The sequence below is a fragment of the Penicillium canariense genome (assembly GCF_028826845.1).
Source record: "Penicillium canariense strain IBT 26290 chromosome Unknown utg000001l_segment0_segment0, whole genome shotgun sequence".
NCBI classification, from domain to species: Eukaryota; Fungi; Ascomycota; class Eurotiomycetes; order Eurotiales; family Aspergillaceae; genus Penicillium; species Penicillium canariense.
In genome coordinates, this window is record NW_026622728.1 from 5,089,929 (window position 1) to 5,111,078 (window position 21,150).

Below are 21,150 nucleotides of genomic sequence, written 5' to 3' on the forward strand. Positions count from 1 at the left end.
GGTATGAACTTGATAACTAATGCATTTCTCAATGAACATGTGCTTCTAGAAAGAGCACGATTGAACTCAGAGACGAAAAAAAGTATTCATGTTGTATCCACACAACTGTACAGGATATGCATGCCTCAACGACAGTACAAACGAGATATATTCATCTATTGCGGCGCTGAAACCAGACATCAGACCGGAAAACCAAATCTTGCGAACCGACGCGGGTAATCAAAAGAGAAACAGAACGTAAATGCAAGCATACACCTCTCCAGCGTTACAGCTTGGGCTTCTCGGGCTGAGCGGCCAGATCGGGCAGGAGGACGTCGCGCAGCTCCGAGGCAGCCTCGTTGAGGTAGTAGCTCATGCGGTGGGCACCGAGGCGCTTGCAGACGATGTTGAAGTTGAGGCTGGAAAAGGCGTTAGTATGAGAGGATGAGGATATGGTAGGGGGCTAAAGGTGTAATTACCTGTTCTCGTTGATCATATAGGCAATGCCGAAGCCATCATCAATGACCTGGCTCCAGCCGTAGCCGTTGAAGAACTCCGAGCTGAGCTGGGAGGAGGAGATGTACCAGGAGCCAGAGTAAGTGTACGCGGGGTCCTCGTAAAGGGCGGGAAGCTTCTCGCCAGGCTGGAGGAGCTTCTTCAGGCCGAACAGGTGGCGGTCAACACCGTGGCCGTCGCTAGCCTCGAGGGTGTACTTGGTGTGCTGAGCAAGGGCAGCACGGAATAGCTTGACTACCTCCTCGCGGGGGACATCGGGGTCGCAGAAAGCGCGGGTGAAGGCAGTGCTCTCGTCTGAGACGGTACGGGTGGTTTCGGTACGACCTTCCTGGAACTTACGGGTCGAGGCAGACTCGTAGGTGGGGCGGTTCTTGCCGTACATCTTGTAGTAGGCGAGCTGGATGACCATCTGGACGTAGGCGTCGGGGCTGCACTTGAACTTCTTGATCAGGCCCTTGCCATAGCCCTGGTAAGCCTGGACGACCAGCTCGTGCGAGCCAATCTGCTTGCGGTGGTACTGGGCCGCGACGTCAACGGCCTCGTTGGCCTCATCATTCAGGCTGAACCTGATGGCCTTGGGGTCGGCCAGCTGCGAGCGGACGGACCTGGCGGACAGGTCGATCTTCTTGCCGAAGATCAGGGCGTTGATGAAGTCGTTCAGGCGGTGGGTGGGGGTGCCATCCATCATGGAGTGCTCACCCATGAAGCCAGCAGTGCCGTTGTCGTTGACAATGAACTGCAGGGGCTTGTCAAACCAGCGGTTGCTGCCGTCACCGTGCCAGTACTGGTGAGCGCGCTCCTCCAGAGTGACAGGCTTGGCGTCATCCAGACAGATGACGAAGCCGGCCGACTCAATGTCCTGCAGCGCCTGCTCGTTAGCCGGGTCGGCAGCAATGAGCGTCTTGCGGGCAGCAGTCCAGTGGTCACGGTGGGCCGCAGTCAGCACACCGACCGGCGGGGCGGGCTGGGCAGTCTCGTAGATGCGCTGGAACTGCAGCTCCAGCTCAGACACGTTCAGGGCCTGGCCGTCGACGACCAGAGGAACCTTGAAGAATTGGTTCTTGCGGACCACAACGATGTGCTGGTTCTCGGCGGCCGAGTACTTGCGGGGAAGTCCTCGCCCTCGGCGGGAATACGGCAGCAGTTGAACATGTACTCGTACGAGCTCATGGCCATGGGCTGGCCGCGCATGTACTCCGGCTCGAGAGAGCCGTCATCGACCTGGCGCTTGAACTCCAGTGCAGCGGAGGTAATGGCAGCTGCACGCTTGGCGGGGTTGCGGCGCGCACGGTCGTCGCGGTAGGAATAGAAGTAGGAGACATAGGGAATGACGGGGTCACGGTAACCCAGGTAGGCGGCCTGGTTCCACCACTCGGCGAGCCAGTTCTTGATCTTGGGGTCGGCAGCGCGCTCCAGCAGACGCTTCTGGAGGGGCTCACCCTCACCACCGGGACGGATAAATGCCTCGACGGCCTTCTTGGTGCGCTCGTACTCGGCCTCGGATACCAGCGGGTGAACGGACTTGAGGTACCGCTTGCCGGTCTCCTCTAGGGATGGGACGGGGAGGCGGGGCAGGGAGTCTTCGAACCGGAGCATCTTGCCCTTGGACAGATCCTCCTTGTATCCTGAATCGAAAGTCAGCTAGGTACGATGCGTGAGGAAGCTCATGAGGGCATGCCCGTCATAAGCTTCCCTTTCCTCCTGCGTGGGGGCATGTGATAAACTCACCCTCAGGGACGGACGACGCCTTGCGAGCCATGGCGGGAGTCTATATAGGGGGTCAGTTCAATTGTCCAACTGCAGGCTTTGCACCGCGATTCCTCTCAAGTATATCCTATCCGCAAAGATGCGCACAGGGAGATCGGAAATGGCTGTCTTACCGAGCGGGCGAGCAGTTGTGTCGGAGGGAGCCGGGGCCTTGACAGGATGGAGAGACGGCTTCGCGCAGAGGCAGCGAACATCCCTCTCAGCGGTATAGGAAGGAGAATTCTGGGGGGTGGGGGTATAAAGAGGAAGGGAGACGACGAGAAAAGGAATTCCGTCAGAGGCCGATGGTGTCTAGGAGGAAGCCCAAATAAGAACTGGCGGACCTGCTGAACTGCCTCGGCTGGACGGAGGGACCGAAGCGGACGGTACGGGCGTGTTTGGTCTGGTCACGTATTGTCACCACACCGTGTTTCGGCTCCGCCCGGGGTAGTGAAATGGCGGGGTGTCTTCCCTAGGAAAACAATAGAAGACGGGAATACGGTTACAGACAGGCAGTGCCGTATTACCGACTGGGCCTCGGTTGACTGTGGGAGAGTCCGGGGGTGGTCAAGTGGACCTGTGAAGGGTGCCAAGTATGGGGACACTCTAGAGAGGATCGGCTCACCGAGGTGGAGTACCGAGAGAAAAAGAGACTGAATAGAATCGCAAGGGAAGATGGAAGATGGCGCATAAAAGAGTTACAGTAAAATTGCACTTCGGTAAGATTTCTTGGCCGGTTAGACTTCCAAGGGTTGCCGCAAAAGCAGCGGTGGCAACGCACAAATTGCGGGGAGAGCTGCGTTTTAGCGCCGGGGTTCATCAACTCGCCGCTACGGAAATCAAGGTCAAATGGCCGGGAACCGGCTCTCCGCGGAGAGAGTCGTAGATATTATAGAGACTAAATACTAGAACCAAGTAATAAATCCATGGCTAAGAGGGGCCAGACGCATGTAAGGGAGCCCCCGCTCCCCAAAGGGAGGCCAGAGAAATCCCTTCATCCGTTCCCGCTGACCCGGCTGCCTGTCAAGGAGTAGAATCGAAAAGTATAGAGGGAAGAAAAGTACATAACCGCACATCCAAAGAAAACAACTCGCTATTCGCAGGTATCAACAGCCTCAGTAAAGTTGACGAAAACGTAGAAATATAGAGGGAAAAAAATAAGAGAAAACGCCCCGCCCCGATCCAGAGTCAGAAACATATAGCCCGTAAACACGTTCCCCACTGACCCGAAAGGAAATAGAGAGGATTAGGAAAAAAAGATGACGATAGGAGAGGGGAGAGATGACTGCCATAGGAAGTCATCAAGAGACCAGCTGGACAGGCGTCGGCCTTTGCCTCTCCGGGCCATCCAGAGTTCGGGGAACTTGCACACCACTTTGACGAAGCTCGTCCATCCTCGCCATGGCGGGCCCCGTGCAAATGCGCCCTGTGTGCATCAGCGTGCGCAAGCGCTTGCGTCGGGCCTCGCCGCTTCGCTCTTCGCCGCGCCCGACTCCGTCATCCACCCAGTCCACCCGGTGAACCTTGAAGCTCATCCCATCATGGCGACCGGCCCACTTACGAGACTTGATGCCGAACATCACCGTCGAGTCATACAGTTCGACACGGGGTAGGATGAGGAGGGTAATGTGTAGGTCCTTGTCAGCTGGAGGTACTGGCGGGAGACGGGCACCGTTGGCTTCCGTAGCGGTTTTCGAGGCATCCTCCACATTGCCATCCGCCGTGGCTTGAGGGGCATGCTGGTAGGTGTCCTTGATTTCCAGATCGAGCATGGACTCATCCACATCCTCGCCCCAGGCGCCTCGGATGTATCCCGAGTGGATGGCGGCGGCGACGGGGTCGGAGTCGTCCGTGTACACGCCGGTGCCCCACAACGCTCGTCGCGCACAGATCTCTTCCCGCCGAGCCGCATCAATGCGGAAGCGGGGGACTCGAATGGTGAAAGTACAGTTCTCACGTCCATCAAACCGGGGAAGGGGCTGCGGAGTGGTGGTGTAGCCGAACTTGGAGCTTTCCGAGGAGGCTTTTGCGCTGGGAACGCCGATGCGAGGGGTATAGAGAGTAGACCCCAGGTGGTGTCGCGGTAAATGGGCTACGGTCGTCAGAAGCGGTTCCAGGTTCACTGTAGTGCGAGGCTCGCGGACGGGAGATGCGGGCACCGTGGCAGAGGGACGAGGTGCGTGATGGTGGTGATGGTGGTGATGATGATGGTGGCCGGCTAGGGGCTCGGCAGCAGTAGATGTTGGGCCTAAGAAACTGGTAGATGTTGGCCGATACAGGCTACTAAGAGTAGCAGCCTCCTCTTCCCCCTTGTGACGGTGATGGTGATGACTAGGAAGCGATTAGCACGTATCACCCTATAAGAAACAGAAGTACGGGAACACATACTGGTGATGGTGGTGATGGGCATGTCGAGACCGACGAGATCCACGACCGGATAGCCCGGCACCACCTTCGTCCACCTGAACATCCTCATCTCGCGATTTCCTTGACCGCCGCTGGCCGGCCGCCGATGTTGGTCGGGCAATCTTAGCATCATCGGCTTCCCCGTTCACCGAGCGACCGGTGAGACTGTCGCGCTTGAAGGGGCTTGCGATCAGCGGCGTAGACGGGCCGCTGCCAGTTGAGCCAGCCGTCACACCACCAACACCACTGCCAATTCCAGAAAATACCCTTCCCAGCTCATTCTTGATCCCCGGTTCGCCAGAGGGGCCGATGAATGGAGCTTGGGCACCCTGAACTGCCTGAGGCAGCGGAGACGCTCGGCCACCTCGTCTACCATCGGCACCCACAGCGAGAAGATTGCGATGCTGTAGCAGCTCATCACTGCCTTTGCGCCGCCCTTGCTCCTCGACCGCAGACAGCCCGAAAGAGGGAGCCGTTGTCGAGGACGCCGTTGCAGGAGTCGACCCCAAACGCGGGGGTTGAGTTTGTTGTTTGCTGAGATACGGTGATTCGCGCTGTGAGGGTGACACTTGGCCCTGTCCGGTTTGCAGTGACAAGAGGGGTTGCCGGCTGCCTCCAGGCTGAGACCCGAGCGACTTTGTATAACTTTGAATGGCCCCAAATCCAAAGCCTGATCCTGCGTCGGGCGCAGGGAAGCGTTTCGTTTCAGGAGATGACGGGTGTGACCGACCCTGTTCCCACGCCGACGCGCTCGAGTGCCGGTCAAGTGGTTCCCGTTCGCCATAAACTGAACCGTATCGTGGTCCTCCAAGGGGCCCCTTGGTGTCAGGCCCATGGATAGCACGATCCCGTTCCCGCTCTCGCTCACGTTCTCTTTCACGGTCCCGTTCCCGTTCCCGGTCCCGTTCTCGTTCCCTCAGTGCAGTTTCTTCCGCGCGACGATCCCCAAATAGACTGCCGAAGCGACCATGAGGATCCCGCCCATGAGGATCCCGACCATGCGGGTCGGGACCAGCGTATGATGAAGAGCTGGCGCGTTGTACAGGCTCATATCGGTCGGGGGCACCGCCAGACGGGCGGGAGATGGGGCTATAACCGGGCGGACGCGTCGGGGCTTCGGCGTTCGGTGGCTGGCTGCTGGGTCGTGTAATTGGCCCGCTGAAACTCATGCGACGGGGCTCATTGTAGGGTGGCTCGGCGGCGGAGATCTGGGGCGATGGGTGTGTGGAATGCGGTTTCTCGGGGTATTGGGAGAGTGGTGCGCGTGACAGGCCACCGAATTTTGACTGCTCGACGCCTCCCAGCAGACTTGATCCACCACCGGAGCCAGACCGGAAAGGCCGACCCATCGGCGGCCTCGAAAAGGACTTCTCGGGGGTATGCGATCGACGCATCACCGACTGGTCGAGTGGTGATGGCCGTGACGGACCGGTGGGTGGTGACATGCCGGCAGAGGCGGAGGTTGGTGCACTACCGAAGATAGAAGATCCCGAAGGTCGCGAAAAAACCGATGACCCGGAATCTCGTGCAGGGCGTTCTGCATCTGATCCTAGCATGGCTGAGATGGACATGCTGCTGCCGGGGCGATGGGATGTTGCACTGGGCGCATCGCGCGAAAGCAGGGATGAGGCGGGCGCGTTGGCTGATTGCGCTCGGGAGCCGTAGGAGTGTGGAGGAGACGGGGGAGGCATTTGGCGACTACCGAAGGCCGGAGGTGCAGAGTGTTCTTGAGGACCTATATGATACAAATCCGCAGGTTAGTGGTCTCGTTCGACAGGGGAAATCACGCAGGGCAAGAAAACAAAAAGCAAAAGGCGAGCGATGTTGTCACAAGATGATGGGCGCGGCTAGATCCATGCAGTGCGGTGCAGTCGACCTGCATGGCGCGCGTCGAGGTCTCACTCACCCGAGTGCACAGGGCTGCCGCTGCTCTGGGACGCACGGTGGCCCAGGTCAGAGGGCTGGTGGTTCATCTCGCGCGAAGCCCTTGGACAATTCAGTTCAGATATGAGCCCAAGGGGTGTGGATGATGAATTCACCAGGGCGCCAGGACCAGAAGCCGCGAACCCGTGACTCCGGAAGCTCACCCGCTAGGCCCAAAGCAGACTAGTGCCGCTAGGTCACCTTGGGACTAGCGTTCCCGATGGATCTGCGCCACCGGGGAAAAAAGCATCAGGAGAAAGAGGCTGGAGGACAGGTGAAGGGCTGGGACGATGTGGTGATGGAGGGAAGGGGCAGGTGTGAAGGGTATTTAGAATGGTATGTCACTCCCAAATATTTCAGTAGACCCGCAATAAACGCCAGAATGCAAGGATGGTGCCAAAAAGTGGAGCGAGGGACCGGACGGGCACAAACAGCACGAGAACCACGGGACAGGCCCGTCCCCAGCTCTTCCTGAATCTGGGGGACCAAACAACACTCGCCTCGGGACAAAGAAAGACAAACAGAAAGCAAGCGAGGATAGACACCGACCTTCTCGATAGTGACCCCCTTGGGGCTGGGAGTTGTTTCGGCGATGCACATGTGCGTGTTGCCGAGTTTCGAGGCTGGTATGCCGCCGATGCTGGTGCGCGTGCTGATTCCGCGGCGGAGAACTCGCCGCCTCAGCATTCTCGCCCCGGATCCCATGTGGCCCCCGTGAAGCGCCCGGTGGGTATAGATGCGACGACGTCGACGAGTATTCGTAGCGACCGGCTGGTCGGGCCGTTTCGTTTTCAGGACGACGAGGATCGTGGGCGGGCGCGAGGCCGCTGTGCTGGCGGGGGCGATCGTCGCGCGGCTCTTGGGAGCTGCTCAGGGGCGATGGACGAGACGGGTACGAATTCTGGTGAAACCGGCGAAAGAGGTCCATCCTGGGCGATTGCCCGGGCGAGCCGTGTCAAGTCGCAGAGGTGGACGGAGGGCAGACGAAGAATTGGCGTAAAAAGGCGTGGTCCGCTTGAGTGGCGGTGGAGAAAAGCGCCCGGAAAATAAAGAGGAGCAGCAAGGTCAAAATGGTGTCGAGATCAGCGGCTGATTGCGCGATCCATGCTCTGTCGGAGATAGTGCGCCCGTGTCGTGAGGAGGTGCGGAGACAGGCGACACAGCCGAGGGTGAGGGGGTCACGAGATGATGGATCTAGTGGCTGGGTGGGATGGCAGGTTGGGGAGTTGGTGTTGGTGTTGGTGTTGTTGTTGTTGTTGTTGTTGTTGTTGTTGGTGGTGGGAGGTGACGAGTGGAAGTGGAGGCGGCAGGGGAAGAGGAAAAGTCTCAGGTCCAGACCGACAGGACAAGCGACAGGATGGTTCAGAGCTGGGAGCCCGGAGGAAAAACGGTGAGCGGCCTAGCGCGGTGGTGAATGGGGCCCGGCTAAGACTGTATCGTGCAGGTGGGGATCGGATCACAGCCGCACACTCGATAACGCGCTCGACATGAGACTAGCGCCCAGGGGATGCATTGGAACGGGATCCGGTGGTACATGGCGGAGATGTTGGATGTTGGATGTTGGATGTTGGATGTTGGCTGTTGGATGACCATGATGTTAGGCACGGAGTGTACTTTGTGATCTATAGCTTACGTGCGTACTTCCAGTACTCCTTACCAAGCCGGGTTGGGCGCGACGCAACCCGGTGCCCTAAGACCTAAAAGCGACCCGACGTCAGGCAGTATGCTCGTCCTTGGGGTTAAATTCGTTTCCCTATTTCCGTGCATACAGTTTTGCTTTGTTTCCCGGACTCGTGGTCGGCTGATCGCTGTCGCACTCATAGCCTGTCGATCAACATCCGTCATCCGTGCAGCAGCAGTAGTGTGCGACCACACCTCGGCCCCTGATTGACCGTGGCTTTCTCTTTGCAACGTTGAACAATACAAGCCCCGTGGAATAAATAGGATGAAACGCGACCACGCAATTAAAAAAAATCAACTTCACTTGTGGCATTGGCATTGGGTATCATGAAACAGAGCAAGCTATATCGACAGAAATAGACAGAACGACATCTAATCATACGGCACCGATCGGGAGTAATTGGCCATTCACCAGATCCTCCGCGAGAATCAATCCTGGTTCGGCCGACCAAAACACATCCGAGTAGGCGGCGGTCCAGTGGTCCAAGTTGGACACAGATTCCCCCGTGACAACGACGGTGACAGCCCGCTGGATCACCCGGGCCCCGTCCCAGTGAGTGAGATGTCCCTGGTGGCGGAGAACGTCCAGATGGGACACCAAGAAGGGAAGCAATTCGTGGAGAGAGGATTGGGCATTCAGGACCAGCATAAACGTCCGTGTCGGATCGCGCTCGTTCAGGCCGTCGGCGCTGGCAGTCAAGGGAATTTGGAGGCTGCTTGGAGCATGATCCGCCTCCAGTTTGGCGATAATCGGGTCGAAATGCAGCGGCAGGTCATTGGCGGAGTTGGGGCCCAAGTGGGATGGACCGATCTGCAGCGCATTGCCGCGTAGCCAAATGTCCGTTCGAAACCCATCGCAGCCGGCGGCAACGGACTGCGCAAGGGTGTTGGGGCGAGGATCCGAATGAGGGTAGGTGCATTTAACGTGCCAGTCGCGAGGGCTAATTCGGGATGTCACTGGTAGGCGCGGCAGCCCTTGGCCAGCAGGAAAAGGAAGTAGCTTGAGGCATTGAAAGGCCGCGCTAGGGAACAGGATGTCAGAGAAGGCCTGACCTCGGTCACTCAGGTGGACCGAGAATCACTCACAGACATGCCAGGAGAAGGTATCCGACGCGGAGCGAATAGTCCCTCCAGCGGCGCTGAAAAGAGACACAGCATTCGGCGAGGAAAGTCCCCAGGCCGGGAATACACTCGGTTGGATGCGAGCGCAGCGGGTGGTCATCCAACAACCAAGGATCGTATTCGTACCGGACCGTCGCGGGCCGATAGTCCAGTTCCTCCTTGGGAGGAACCACGAGTATCTCTGGGGCACCCATCAGGTCGATGAGATGGCCAGAGACGGAGGTGCGTGGTGCAAGGGTAGGTAAGGACTTCTTCCCCCAGGAGTATAGCGGTGAGGACCCGACAAGAGAGATTCACCAGATGCCACAACGAACATCCCAAATATGACGGGAGGGAAGCCATCGTATATAAACGACGCAAAGGAGCAGAAAGGCTAATTGCGACCTCAGCAGCGGGTCCCATCGCGCAATCATGGGCTGTCGCTGGTGCGGAGCACGCCATCATATTTGGTGATAACACGAGCCCGGATGATCGACGCTCTAGTCGGCGGCTTGTCTTTCTCACCGTGCAAGGGACCGACGAAAGGTCAGAAGGTGAAGGCGAAGCAAAACAACCCGAGAGATTCGGTTCGTCTTGCGGCCCCTGATTTCAAGAGCATTTCCATGTGCACATATCAAGGCGGGTTGGAGCCGTCGCATCTTCACATCCCTCAGGGGCAGCAACTGCTGTGGGGGATGGACGAGAGTGGATCCGCACACAATTCACCTCCCAACTGACGTTTTGCATGCCAAGCCCACCGCCAAGCACCGCCCACAGGGGGGATTTTACTGCAGGAAGTGCTCGTGTCCTGCGCCTGCGGTTGCACCGGGGGGGGGGAGTTGTAGACGACGTGAGTTAGACTATCCGAGTCAAAGCTAGTGTCTAATTGGGCCGCTCGTAGCCAGCGCCGGGGACTGGGGGCCCGACTCAATTTGGGCAGCCCGTAAACTTACCTTTCCTCTTGCGGGGGGTTGATATGGGGGTCTTTTAAGCTTTGAGAATGTAAGATTTTAGAGCAGCAAAAGCCGCTCAGATCCATTGAGGGCCAGCCCGGGGGAGGGCAGTGGGCACCAACATGCGCTGCAGGGTACCGAAGTTTTCCTAATGACAATCTAACAGCACGGATGATCATGATATGAACACCGGGGATACGGAGAAGGGATTAAAGAAAATGGGTCCCCAATCGTACCCGACGCAAAAAAAAGTATGGATTGAGCAATCCTCCATCTATTCTTGTTGGACGAAAAAAAGTGCTATGCGTAGGTTCTGACTGAAGCATTCTTTAGAGCTTAGCCTGCGATGGTCCAGTCTGAGGCGTGCTGTGGAAGATCTTATTCTCCCGCTCATCAAGCCTAGACTGGGACGTCTTGAATAGCCGGGGGAGACCAGTCTCTTCAAACGCCACTCCATCGACAACCATCTTCGCAATCCCCTGTGCCGCGAAAAAGATCTGCGGCATGCCGTGGCCGGTAAACCCAGCCAGAATGTATTGACCACTCTGCCCAGGAACAGACCCGACATGAGGCAGTCCATCCGCGGAGTAACCCATGACTAGAGGTTCTCACGTCAGCTCCAGTTCGATTTGAATGCCAACGCAAAGGACATGCACGTACTTCCCGTCCACACCCGGTCGGTGTATGCATGACTATGTTCCCACCCCACAAAGTTGCGCTGCATATACCCATCGAAATAGCGCACAGCACCCTCCAGAACTCGACTGTCATCACTCACATTATACCAATCGTTCAAGTCGTGAATAAAAGTTGACCGGGCTCCCCCGACGACAATGCTCCCGTCCGCTCGCGGGATCAGATAGTCATAGTCCCAGCCGCCCCACCGCAAGGTATAAGTATGAGTCAAGCGAGGGGCCGTGGACCCTGGCGGAACAGCAATGCGACTACACGTTCCTCTGACGGGAATAATCTTGTCCTTGTACTGTGGCACAAGAGCGGAGGTATAGGCATTCGTCGCAAAAATCACCTTTCGGGCCGCGATGGTGCCGCGGGGAGTCTTCACTTCCCAGCCATAGGGAGCGGATGGAATGGTGGATTTCGTGATGCTTGACACGGGGGTATGGGTCTGCAGATTTACGCCTTGTGAAACCACCTTTTCCAGGAGATGGAGCACGAATTTGTAGGCCCAGATACTTCCGGCATCATACGTGAAACAGCCCACAGCACCCTTGACGCCTGAGAACTGCGGAAAATGTTAGGCCGAGAGATGCATGAACCGGTAATGCGGGGGCAGAGGATTACCGATTGGGCTTCATTGGCCCCGACAGATCGAGCCTGCTTCGTTGGACCGCATCCAGCTGCGATCAATCGCTCATAACCATCCTTGAGCTTCTGGTAATGCTGGGCGTTTAATTGCACATCAATCGCTTTGGTGACTGTATAGTCGCAGTCGATATTCTCCTGATCAACAAAGTCCTTCATGGCATGGACATGCTTGGCTTCAAATGCGGCGACCTCCCCTGCTGCCTCGACGCCATGTTCTGCTGCCACCGTAGAGATATAGTTGTAGAGATCAGGCTTCACATGGCCTCCTAGAATTGTTCTGGATGTCAGAACGTCTGTGATTGGTCAGGGCGAGACGAGTCGATTATCTTACCGTTTCGGGCGGTGGCTCCAGAACATGCCTGTCGCGCTTCCACTATCGTGATAGATGGCGGCTTGGACCCCGGCTTGGTCTGGCCTAGGATATGATACGCAACGGAGGCGCCTGCATATCCAGCGCCCACGATGACGATATCGCTCTCCTTTGGTAGGGCATCGGTGGATCGACAGTCGTCCAGCCGATGAGGCTCGGTCCGCCAGTACGGGAGCATCCCATTTGGGGCAGGGTAATGTTCTGACGACATTGTGGTTGTAAAGAAAGTGTACGCAATGGCTCTGGTAGTGATGATATCGCCACTGGCGTTCATTTATTGGCGATAGTTGACTGCTAGGGGGTGTCTGAGCCCCTCGTGAGCGGGAGGGAGCGTTACCCCGACCGGGTAGACTGTCGAGTTGCCGGCGGGACTGTAACCGGCGGATCACACAGTGAGGTCCCGGGCGTGCGATAGGTAGCTAGTCGAAACAGGGGAGATAAAGGATTTGAACTTGGTATGAACTGTAGATTAACAGCGATCTTCTCCGCATCGATAGGCTCTAGCGTCAGCCCTAGTGCATGGACGTTGCGTTTGCGCCATGCCCACTATATTGCCCACTATATTGCTGCAATCAAAGACGGCCCGCAAACCCCCTCGGACTTGGCGGTGAAGATTGAAGAACATTAACATCTGAAGAACATGGGTTGAGTGGAAAGGAAAACGGAATGAAGCCGTCCGAGTTCAGTTTATGAGCTTGGTTCTAAGATACAAGTTGGGCGACTATCAAGCAGCAGCCTGGGCGGCGATGATCTTCTCAGCCATGCCCGGTAGAGTGTCATCTACCACGTCCATATCCCCAAAGAGATTATGCAATGGCTCCTTTTCCAACACTGTGCAATACGCTCCCTTGAACCTGTTCCAGGGCGATCAGCATCTCTAGATGGAATACGGAAGCAGATCACTTACCCAGCCGTCCGGGCCGCAGAGACATCCCACATATGAGCGGCCGCAAACCAGGGGGTCTTCCCATCGTTGTCTGCCTTCAACCTCTCCAGCAAGGGCTTATAAGCAGCGAGATCGGGCTTCCCCACACCAGCAGCGTCGCACGAGAGCAAGTTCTCCGCCGGCAGGTCGACCCCCGCCTTCGCAAAGTATCCACTGACGCGCTTCAGATCGGCAGCAGTGAAGGCCCAAACCGTAAATCCGGCGTTACGCAGCTTCTGTATACACTCGGCCGCATCTGGCCGCATGGTGAGCTTCTGGTATTCTTGCATAATCCACGCAAGATCCTCGGGCGAGGCGAAGGTACGAGGCTGCTGGATTCCGCCCATCCAGAGAATCCGGTAAAAGAGCGATTGGAACACTTCGGCGAACGGTACATATCGACCGGCCATACTGAGATTGGTATATTCACGCTCGGCAGTTTCCATCCAGAGTTGGCCCAGCAGCCAAGGCTTGATGCCCTCCGCACGGAGGCGGTCTCCTAGTCGGCAGTCGATGGCATTGTAAAGATGGTCGTAGCATACCAGGGTACCCACGATATCGAAGACAACATTCTTAGACGAGGTCATGTTGGTTGAAATGATCAGTTGGGCAAGAATGAGAACGGATGCCAAAAAAGAAAAGCTCTTATCAGCGCTAGGGTCTCTTTGGGGCAATATAAGCCACAGCAAAGAATGCTAGATGGGACAAATGAGTCACTGTCGGAGGATCAATCTTCAGGAAGAGGAGATACGAGCCATTCACCAAGTGGAGAGGAGGTTATCAACCCCGCTCACTACCCGGCGGATTCTTTGGCGTTCCCGCCGGGTGGAGATGGAACCATAACCACATACCAGCCAGATAGAGCAAGATGGCTTGGGATGTATACTTAAGAAGTGTGCAGATTGCTGTTTTCCTACAACCTGCAGTTGCACCCAAGATATAGCTCGTTTCCGCTAGAGCGATGGCGACAACAAGCGAGATCTCGCAAGGCAAGGCCGAAATCATAGGGAAAGCAAATACCGAAATTGACATTGAGCGAACGCCCACGACGGCGACGGAGCAGCATGGCGGCGTTAAGGACATATCGTTGGAGCCGCTCACGGCTGGTTATCACCGATCCCTCACCAGGCGCAAGGTCATGATGATGACCTTTGGAGCTGGCATTGGAACCGGCCTGTGGGTGGGGACAGGCCAAGCATTGCGTTACGGTATGCCGCTATGCATCTTTCGAGGTACGCCTATGTGATGTTAATCAATGGTAGCTGGCCCTGCTGGAACTGCTGTGGCATATACCCTCACCGCGTAAGAGACATCCATTCCACCTATGCTTGCCTTAGGATGGGCTGCTAACAATATTCAACGTAGCATTATTGTATATGCCCAGTATTCCTCAATCGGCGAAATGACAACGTACAAGCCGGTTCATGGTGGATTTATTCGGCAATGCATTGAATATATCGACCCAGCATGGGGGTTCGCGATCGGCATGAATTTTTGGTTTGCGGTTTGTGCTCTCCCACCACCCCAAGAAGTGGAACTTGAGTTGACTGGTAGTTCTGAAGTGGGTGATGATTATCCCGGCAGAAATTACGGCAGCAGTATCGGTGCTTCGATTCTGGCCCGAAACGAACGCGGTTCCTCTTGCAGCATATATAACAATATTTTTGGTGGTTATCGGGATCGGAAATATGTTCCACGTCCGGGTGTATGGCTATATCGAATACTATATGTCATTTATCAAATGCCTGGCGATCATACTGATGATTTTCTTCCTGTTCATCATGACCTCCGGGGGCATTGCTGCTACAAATGGTCCCATCGAATTCCGCTATTGGAAGAATCCAGGAGCCTTCAACAATGGCATCAAGGGAATTGCCAAGGCTTTTGTGCAAGCTGCTTTTAGCTTTGGTGGCGGTAAGATCATCTAACCCCAGATTGTAGGAGTTGATGCTAACGAATATGTTAGGTGAGCATATAGCTGTGATTGCGGGCGAAGTAGCAAACCCGCGGCACACCATCAAAAAGACGGTACGGCCCGTATTCTGGCGCATGTTTACTTTTTTTCGTGGTCAATATCTGGCTGGTCGGTATGTGTGTTCCAAGTAATGATAGCGACCTCGCGAGTGCCAGTGGAACGTTGGGAAGCCCATTCGTTATTGCCATTAAGCGTGCAGATGTGTATGGACTCGCGCACGCTATCAACGGTTTCATCTTCCTCAGTGTCATTAGCTGCGGGATTACAAGTGTCTACGTGGCCAGCCGCAGTTTGACAGCGATGGCGGACATGAAACTCATTCACCCTTTCTTTGGGAGAAAGGATAAGCACGGCCGACCCTATGTGTCGATAATTATCAGCTTGGGCCTGGGGGGTGGCTTGTGTTATCTCAACCTCAACACTGTCGGTGTAACTGTCTATAGCTGGTTCTCGGCTCTGGTATGAAGACACCCCCATTCGCACCTAAATGATTGACTAAAGTGGCATATCTAGGTTGCTATCGCAACGCTATTTGAATGGTCATCCTGCTATATTGCCCACCTGAGGTTCCGACAAGGGTTGAAAGCACAGGGCAAAGATCTTCGTACCCTTCCGTTTACAGGCTTCCTCACCCCATGGGCTCAATACCTGAGTCTCATCATCGTCGCCTTCATTTTCGGCTGTGAATTTTACTTGGCTTGTTGGCCGTTTGGAGAGAAAGGCTCCGTGAGGAGCTTTTTCTCTAGCTACCTGGCAGCTCCGCTGTTTGTGTTCGACTATTTCGCTTACAAGGCAAGTCCAGGTTCCTGCAAGAATGAATTCAGTCTGACACCGGATAAACAGTACTATTACAAGACCAAGATTGTCAAGCCAAAAGAAATGGACTTTAGCGAGGCATATTACTTTGATGAAGAGGATCGTTTGAATGCGCTAGCAGCTCAAGAGAAGGAGCAAGAGTCGAATGAGAAAGCCGCGTGGCTGAAGCGCGCGCGATACTTAGTATTTGGATAAATTATGACATGACAGATATGACAGATTCACCTTCTTTCTGAGAAGCATCATTATATTCAATCTCGTGGGACCATGAAAATTTCGGGATCAAGTCCTAGATCACTCGTTGCCCAGTCTGGATTGAATAGCTCACTCAGGTCGTTGATTTCTGAGTGCAGCACGCTCTCGCCCCCGGACGTGAGATTGGACATAGGGCTGAAAGAGGCCAGCTCTAAAGTATTTGAGGCACTTCTATCTTTTTTCATGGACTGGGTCCAGTCCTTGAATTTGGCGTAAGCAGATACAAAACTCTGCTCAGGATTCGCTTCTGAATCGTCGTGGTCTTCATCGCCTGAAGATAGCTGGCGGATAGCGGCTTCAATCGATTCAATGTATGAAATTTCTGACTGAGAAGCGGTTCCGCCCAACATCTGCCGTATCAAAATCATCCCACGGTTCAAGCTGCTTTGAAGCTTCGGAGATCTCCCGGAATTGAGGCTCTCGGCGAGAATCACTAAAAGGGCTGCTCGACAAGAGCTGAATTCCGTATATGATGCACGACAGAGACCGACATTGTCGGAGAGTGATTGTAATGTCGCAAGGATGTCCAAAGCGCTTTGCACACAGTCATCCACCAACTCAGAACGACGAGCGCTCCCGCCATTTCCACCTTCATCTGAGGGTCTCTCCTTGGTCCCGCCTTTAAAAATGAAGGGGCGACCCATATAGATATAGATGAGTAAATAACAAAGTTTCATGTGTGAATTTTGCCGGAACAAAGGCCCCTTGGGGCTATAGTCGCGGCACTCGATATTCGTGGACAGGGAGTTCCACCAGTTCCTGATGTTAGTTCTTAACTGGAGGAGTCGCTCCGAGTACTCCAATAGAAGCCTCCTGGGACATCTTTTAAATTGTGCCCTGGGTGATCACCCGGTTAGGAAAAGCATGGAGATAAATCGAGGGAAGAAGACGAAAGTTCTTACAGAGTCTCTGCCACCTCGCCCATCCAAGAGACTAATTTGATGAATGTCATCATATTGGTGAAATTGGGCGAGTCGAATGCAGGATGGTTGGTCGGTAGGTCAGCATTGATTTCCGATCGAGCTAAGGAACCTGGGCGCCCATGCATGATGCTCGTTCTTCTGCACCGATGTCAGCACCAGTTCTGACCCCTAGGGTTAGAGTCGTACTTTTCAAGGGAATAAACCGTCCAAAATAGTCTGTTCCTCAACTCAATCGTTCGACCATCACAGTCTCTTCCGACATATTTTCGATGCATGCCGTTCTGTATTGCCATTTTCATGGACAAACCAAAGTAAGTGTACGAGAGACCCCCGGTAGAAATAGGCAAGGACCAAGCCGCAAGAAGTAAAAAGGCCTGTACGCTTTGGTACGAGGCAGCCAACAGAACGTCGGGAACCAACTTGGATGCCACGTGGTAGAAAACTAACCCCACCGAATCTTCCGAGCAATCGGTGAGCTCTTCCAGACTACTCGAATTTGAGGTGGCATTGACGTCTTCCATGTGCGCCATTTGAGTGCCGATCGCTAGGACAGCGAAGAAGGTGCATACCCAAGGAATGTCGTTAACAGTATATTCGGTCGCCGGGTCGTAGCAAGCGTCCAGTTTGCCTTGAATCCATCCCTTTTCTAGATAGAACGAATTCAATTCCTCGTATTTGAAAAACACACAAATCAAGAATTCTGCGATCGGTCTCGGAGGTAGCTGGGCTATGGCTTCGGCGACGACATGGGCGGAGGATTGGAGATGGGTTGGACGCCAGTATTCCTTGACCTATCAAGATTGGTCCGGTTAGCGAGTTATGAACAACAACGCTTTAGAGTAAAAGAACATACCCCGTCGCTGAGTGTGTGCCGGCGGGATTGCATTGTTCGGCGCAATTTCTCCGCAAAATTCCAATGCGAAAACTCGCCGGAATAGACTAGGGAGGATCAGAAGGGTGAGGACGCGCACAAAGGGCAGCTAAACGCACAAGCGACATTTCTGGAGACGACTTGAACGTCAAATGACTCCTCGACGTTCAACAGACTCTCCGGATCGTTGTTTTCTGATAAGCATTTCGCCGCAACGCGAGCGATATTTTCCTCATCTAATGGTACGTCGCCGAGGAAATGCCGTACTATGTGTTCCAAGTTTTGGACATGTTGATCTCCCTTCTCTGGGCTTGGCTTGGCTGACTGTTTGACAAACACAAAGGGTGACTTTTTCGTAGTTGTCGGTTCTTGAAAGCGACACGGACGGCCCAATCGTTCACATCGCCAGCAGGGAGGACCTCCTTCACATTTTTCCTTCTGCTTTCGACACGTATCACAACTAATATCCGTTAGTGGGCGCACATCACAAGCTGTGATCGCTTACGCTAGTGAAGCGCGTCTCCTGGCCCCCGATTCCTCACACTTGCGCTTTGTGCCGCGTGATTCACCCTCCGCTCTGATTTCTAGGGACATTGGTCTGTGTGGGAAGGACCTGTGGGGCCGTGGCGCGTTCATAGACCGCAAAGGCAGCGGGAGGGAGTTGGGGGTGGGACAATTTCAAGGGGCTCCACGGGATTTAAAGATGGGACTGATAGAGGACGATATGCTATCATGCTTATCAGCGGCTCACGCAACGGGAGATGCGGGGTAAACTCTCCGCATGCACGCCAATAGCGATAGAGTGCAGCGCTAGCTACGAGTTCAGCGAATCAACTGTGGGCCCTCGGCGTTCTGCCGTGATTGTCCCCTTATCAACCAATCTTTCTTTATCGCTCCCATCGGCGTACCGTTCTGACTTGATTTGCCCGACTTACAGTATTTCTGACATTGTGCGCCCATCGATGCAATCCTGGACATACACAGCTCAAGGGAACTGTTGATCCTTACTTGATTATGGGGATGCTGTCCATGTCACGGCCTCGAGATATGGTCGATGAAAAGGTTGACCTGCCTGCATGACCCTGGAGGCAGTGATTGTGATGGCTTATCGGAACGATATAAGCGCTATGCTTATTCTCGAGTTGATTGTGTGACCACGATGGCTATACCAGATTTCTAACATTTGGAGTAGACACCGGCGACAACCCATGTGCCCGGCCCCGCACCGATTCGGTGCGGTGAGTCAAACGCCGAGGATGCTATAAAAAAGGTCCTGCCCCGCCAGCGGCTTCTTTATTTTCCACAAGATTAAACAATGGACCACCACCCATTGGAGCCTATGCTGGCTGCTGAAATTAGCCAGCCCAGGGTCTGGGAGCGTTTGTATGTACCAGCCCCTTGCCGTGTTCTGCGAACCCCATAACTAACAGCTCGCTAGACAACCATTCCTAATCCTAGCCTCCTCAACGGCTCTCGTATTTACCGGATGTGGAATCAACTTCACTTTCGGTGTCTACCAGGAACTGTATGATTCCATGTCGAAGCTTCCGAATACTCCATTCACAGGAGCCTCGCCCGCACAGATTGACCTCATCGGTACACTCTCCATCGCGCTGATGACTATCGGGGCTCCATTCACGACAGCCTGGACGAAGCAGTACTCGCCACGAGCGGTCATCTGGAGTGGTGGAATTATATATTCTGTGGCACTTGTTCTTGCCAGCTTCAGTGAGGCCCTGTGGCAGTTTATCATGACCCAGGGTCTTCTTTTGGGGATCGGAACGTGCATGGCTTACATGCCTTCCGTGACAGTGGCACCAACCTGGTTTTCCCGTCATCGGGGCCTCGCCATGGGCATCATTCTTTCAGGAACTGGGATTGGGGGCGTTGTGTGGCCACTTGCTTTCCGATCGCTTATCGAGCGTGTCGGATTTCGCAACACCCTTCGGATCACGGCTGGGATCTCCTTTGCTCTGATCATGGCGGCCGGTTGTTTCATGAAGTGGCCAGCCAGCCAGCTGACCCGCATCCAGACTGAGAACGCTGCAAATGCGCGCCGATTGAACTTCCTCCAAATTCCACTGATTGACTGGCGCGTGGTACGAACTCGCAAGTTTGCTGCGCATGCGTTGGGCGCAGCGCTTCAATCAGCTGCGTACTATACTCCTGTGTTCTTCTTTGCCTCATTCGCCCGGACATTGGGATACTCGCAGGCGACCTCGGCCAACTTCATTGCCATTTCCAACGCGGCAAATGCACTGGGAAAAATCGCGATTGGATATGCCGCGGATCGAATGGGGAGACTCAACACCTTGTTTCTATCCACTCTGGTCTCGGCAATTGCCGTTCTGGCATTATGGCTGCCGTCCGCACTTTCAACCACCCAAGCCAATGGGAGTGCACTCTTTATTGTGTTCACTGTGTTTTATGGAATTTTCGCATCGGCCTATGTGTCCCTATTTCCGACCAGTCTGGTCGAACTCTTCGGCGTGCAGAACTTCGTCAGTGTCAATGGGGCTCTGTATATGGTCAGAGGGTTTGCGACGCTGCTCGGCACTCCGATCGCCGGGCTCTTAATTAGGAGCAACCAGCAACAGAAGACCAGCCCACGAAGCTATGAACATACGAGTATCATGGTGGGGGTGTTGCTTGCTGCTGCCACTTGCGCGGTACTGTGGGTCAGAATCGAGGCGACTGTGACGCTGGAGGGAGGGCAGGGACACCGAAGGAAATGGCTGATGTAAAAAGATAGCTGGGCGACTCGACGATCTTTTATTTCAAGATGTACCTCACTGCTATTCTACCATCAAGCTTATGGTGGGGTTGTGGCTGACAAGGGTCTTCTGGGTCGAGCTCACGGATTGACATGCGGAGGACCCCCTATGTATTGTACATGCTCCGGTGCCTCCGAGGAAAAGTCACGTCATCACACTAGTTGGCACGGGTCTTTGCTTCTATGGAGAATTAGCATGATCTCCCTAAGAGTCGAGACGGGGGTGATTGGGCTGGTATTACTACTGGGGGCTAAGCCTTCTAGCAAGATCACCCCCTACCTGCTATATGCTTAGCCGGTACAAAATTACCCAACCATGCTCTGATCACTAATCATTATAACTCGACCAAAAGCCATTTTCCAGCTCTTTAAGCCACTAATAACTTGCATTATGGTCAAGCCATACCCCAGGAAGAGGCGAGGTGAGGTTGACACTGGGGGTACGCGGCTCTCTTGGACTACCGGATGGCATCAAAATGCCGATTGCATTTGCCGCCGTTTTGCTCGGGCGACCGTGGCTTGGATGCTGATTGGAGACAGTCGAGTCAGCCATCGCCCGTTTCAGTTCCTTCCAGGCATCGCAAGCCATCCCCAGACTTTCCCCGCAATGGC

The 21,150-nt window shown here is 54.8% G+C and overlaps 8 protein-coding genes across 8 annotated transcripts; 2 read left to right on the top strand and 6 right to left on the bottom strand.

Annotated features, from left to right (window-relative positions):
- Positions 1 to 265: 265 nt before the first annotated feature.
- N7482_001709 (carnitine O-acetyltransferase CAT2) lies at positions 266 to 2,254 on the bottom strand (the record flags this gene model as incomplete). Its single annotated transcript, XM_056683834.1, is given in 4 exon segments — positions 266 to 398; positions 459 to 1,617; positions 1,632 to 2,120; positions 2,224 to 2,254. The coding sequence occupies 4 exon segments, from the start codon at positions 2,252 to 2,254 to the stop codon at positions 266 to 268; spliced, it is 1,812 nt and encodes a 603-aa protein (XP_056547440.1).
- Positions 2,255 to 3,542: 1,288 nt separating this feature from the next.
- N7482_001710 (uncharacterized protein) lies at positions 3,543 to 7,498 on the bottom strand (the record flags this gene model as incomplete). The annotated part of the gene is made up of 5 exons (XM_056683835.1): positions 3,543 to 4,572; positions 4,630 to 6,382; positions 6,554 to 6,633; positions 6,701 to 6,737; positions 7,120 to 7,498. The coding sequence occupies 5 exons, from the start codon at positions 7,496 to 7,498 to the stop codon at positions 3,543 to 3,545; spliced, it is 3,279 nt and encodes a 1,092-aa protein (XP_056547441.1).
- A 1,128-nt stretch (positions 7,499 to 8,626) lies between these two features.
- N7482_001711 (uncharacterized protein) lies at positions 8,627 to 9,566 on the bottom strand (the record flags this gene model as incomplete). Its single annotated transcript, XM_056683836.1, has 2 exons — positions 8,627 to 9,272; positions 9,337 to 9,566. The coding sequence occupies 2 exons, from the start codon at positions 9,564 to 9,566 to the stop codon at positions 8,627 to 8,629; spliced, it is 876 nt and encodes a 291-aa protein (XP_056547442.1).
- Positions 9,567 to 10,633: 1,067 nt separating this feature from the next.
- On the bottom strand, positions 10,634 to 12,274 carry N7482_001712 (NAD(P)/FAD-dependent oxidoreductase; the record flags this gene model as incomplete). The annotated part of the gene is made up of 4 exons (XM_056683837.1): positions 10,634 to 10,902; positions 10,965 to 11,547; positions 11,607 to 11,896; positions 11,962 to 12,274. The coding sequence occupies 4 exons, from the start codon at positions 12,272 to 12,274 to the stop codon at positions 10,634 to 10,636; spliced, it is 1,455 nt and encodes a 484-aa protein (XP_056547443.1).
- A 450-nt stretch (positions 12,275 to 12,724) lies between these two features.
- Positions 12,725 to 13,512, bottom strand: N7482_001713 (uncharacterized protein; the record flags this gene model as incomplete). Its single annotated transcript, XM_056683838.1, has 2 exons — positions 12,725 to 12,854; positions 12,908 to 13,512. 2 exons carry the CDS (start codon positions 13,510 to 13,512, stop codon positions 12,725 to 12,727), a joined length of 735 nt encoding a protein of 244 aa, XP_056547444.1.
- Positions 13,513 to 13,886: 374 nt separating this feature from the next.
- N7482_001714 (uncharacterized protein) lies at positions 13,887 to 15,911 on the top strand (the record flags this gene model as incomplete). The annotated part of the gene is made up of 7 exons (XM_056683839.1): positions 13,887 to 14,133; positions 14,188 to 14,227; positions 14,291 to 14,429; positions 14,488 to 14,839; positions 14,892 to 15,012; positions 15,056 to 15,359; positions 15,414 to 15,911. The coding sequence occupies 7 exons, from the start codon at positions 13,887 to 13,889 to the stop codon at positions 15,909 to 15,911; spliced, it is 1,701 nt and encodes a 566-aa protein (XP_056547445.1).
- Positions 15,912 to 15,967: 56 nt separating this feature from the next.
- On the bottom strand, positions 15,968 to 18,359 carry N7482_001715 (uncharacterized protein; the record flags this gene model as incomplete). The annotated part of the gene is made up of 6 exons (XM_056683840.1): positions 15,968 to 16,784; positions 16,874 to 17,032; positions 17,081 to 17,685; positions 17,748 to 17,833; positions 17,885 to 18,256; positions 18,308 to 18,359. The coding sequence occupies 6 exons, from the start codon at positions 18,357 to 18,359 to the stop codon at positions 15,968 to 15,970; spliced, it is 2,091 nt and encodes a 696-aa protein (XP_056547446.1).
- Positions 18,360 to 18,973: 614 nt separating this feature from the next.
- Positions 18,974 to 20,509, top strand: N7482_001716 (putative MFS monocarboxylate transporter; the record flags this gene model as incomplete). Its single annotated transcript, XM_056683841.1, has 2 exons — positions 18,974 to 19,003; positions 19,196 to 20,509. The coding sequence occupies 2 exons, from the start codon at positions 18,974 to 18,976 to the stop codon at positions 20,507 to 20,509; spliced, it is 1,344 nt and encodes a 447-aa protein (XP_056547447.1).
- Between the last annotated feature and the right edge of the window lie 641 nt (positions 20,510 to 21,150).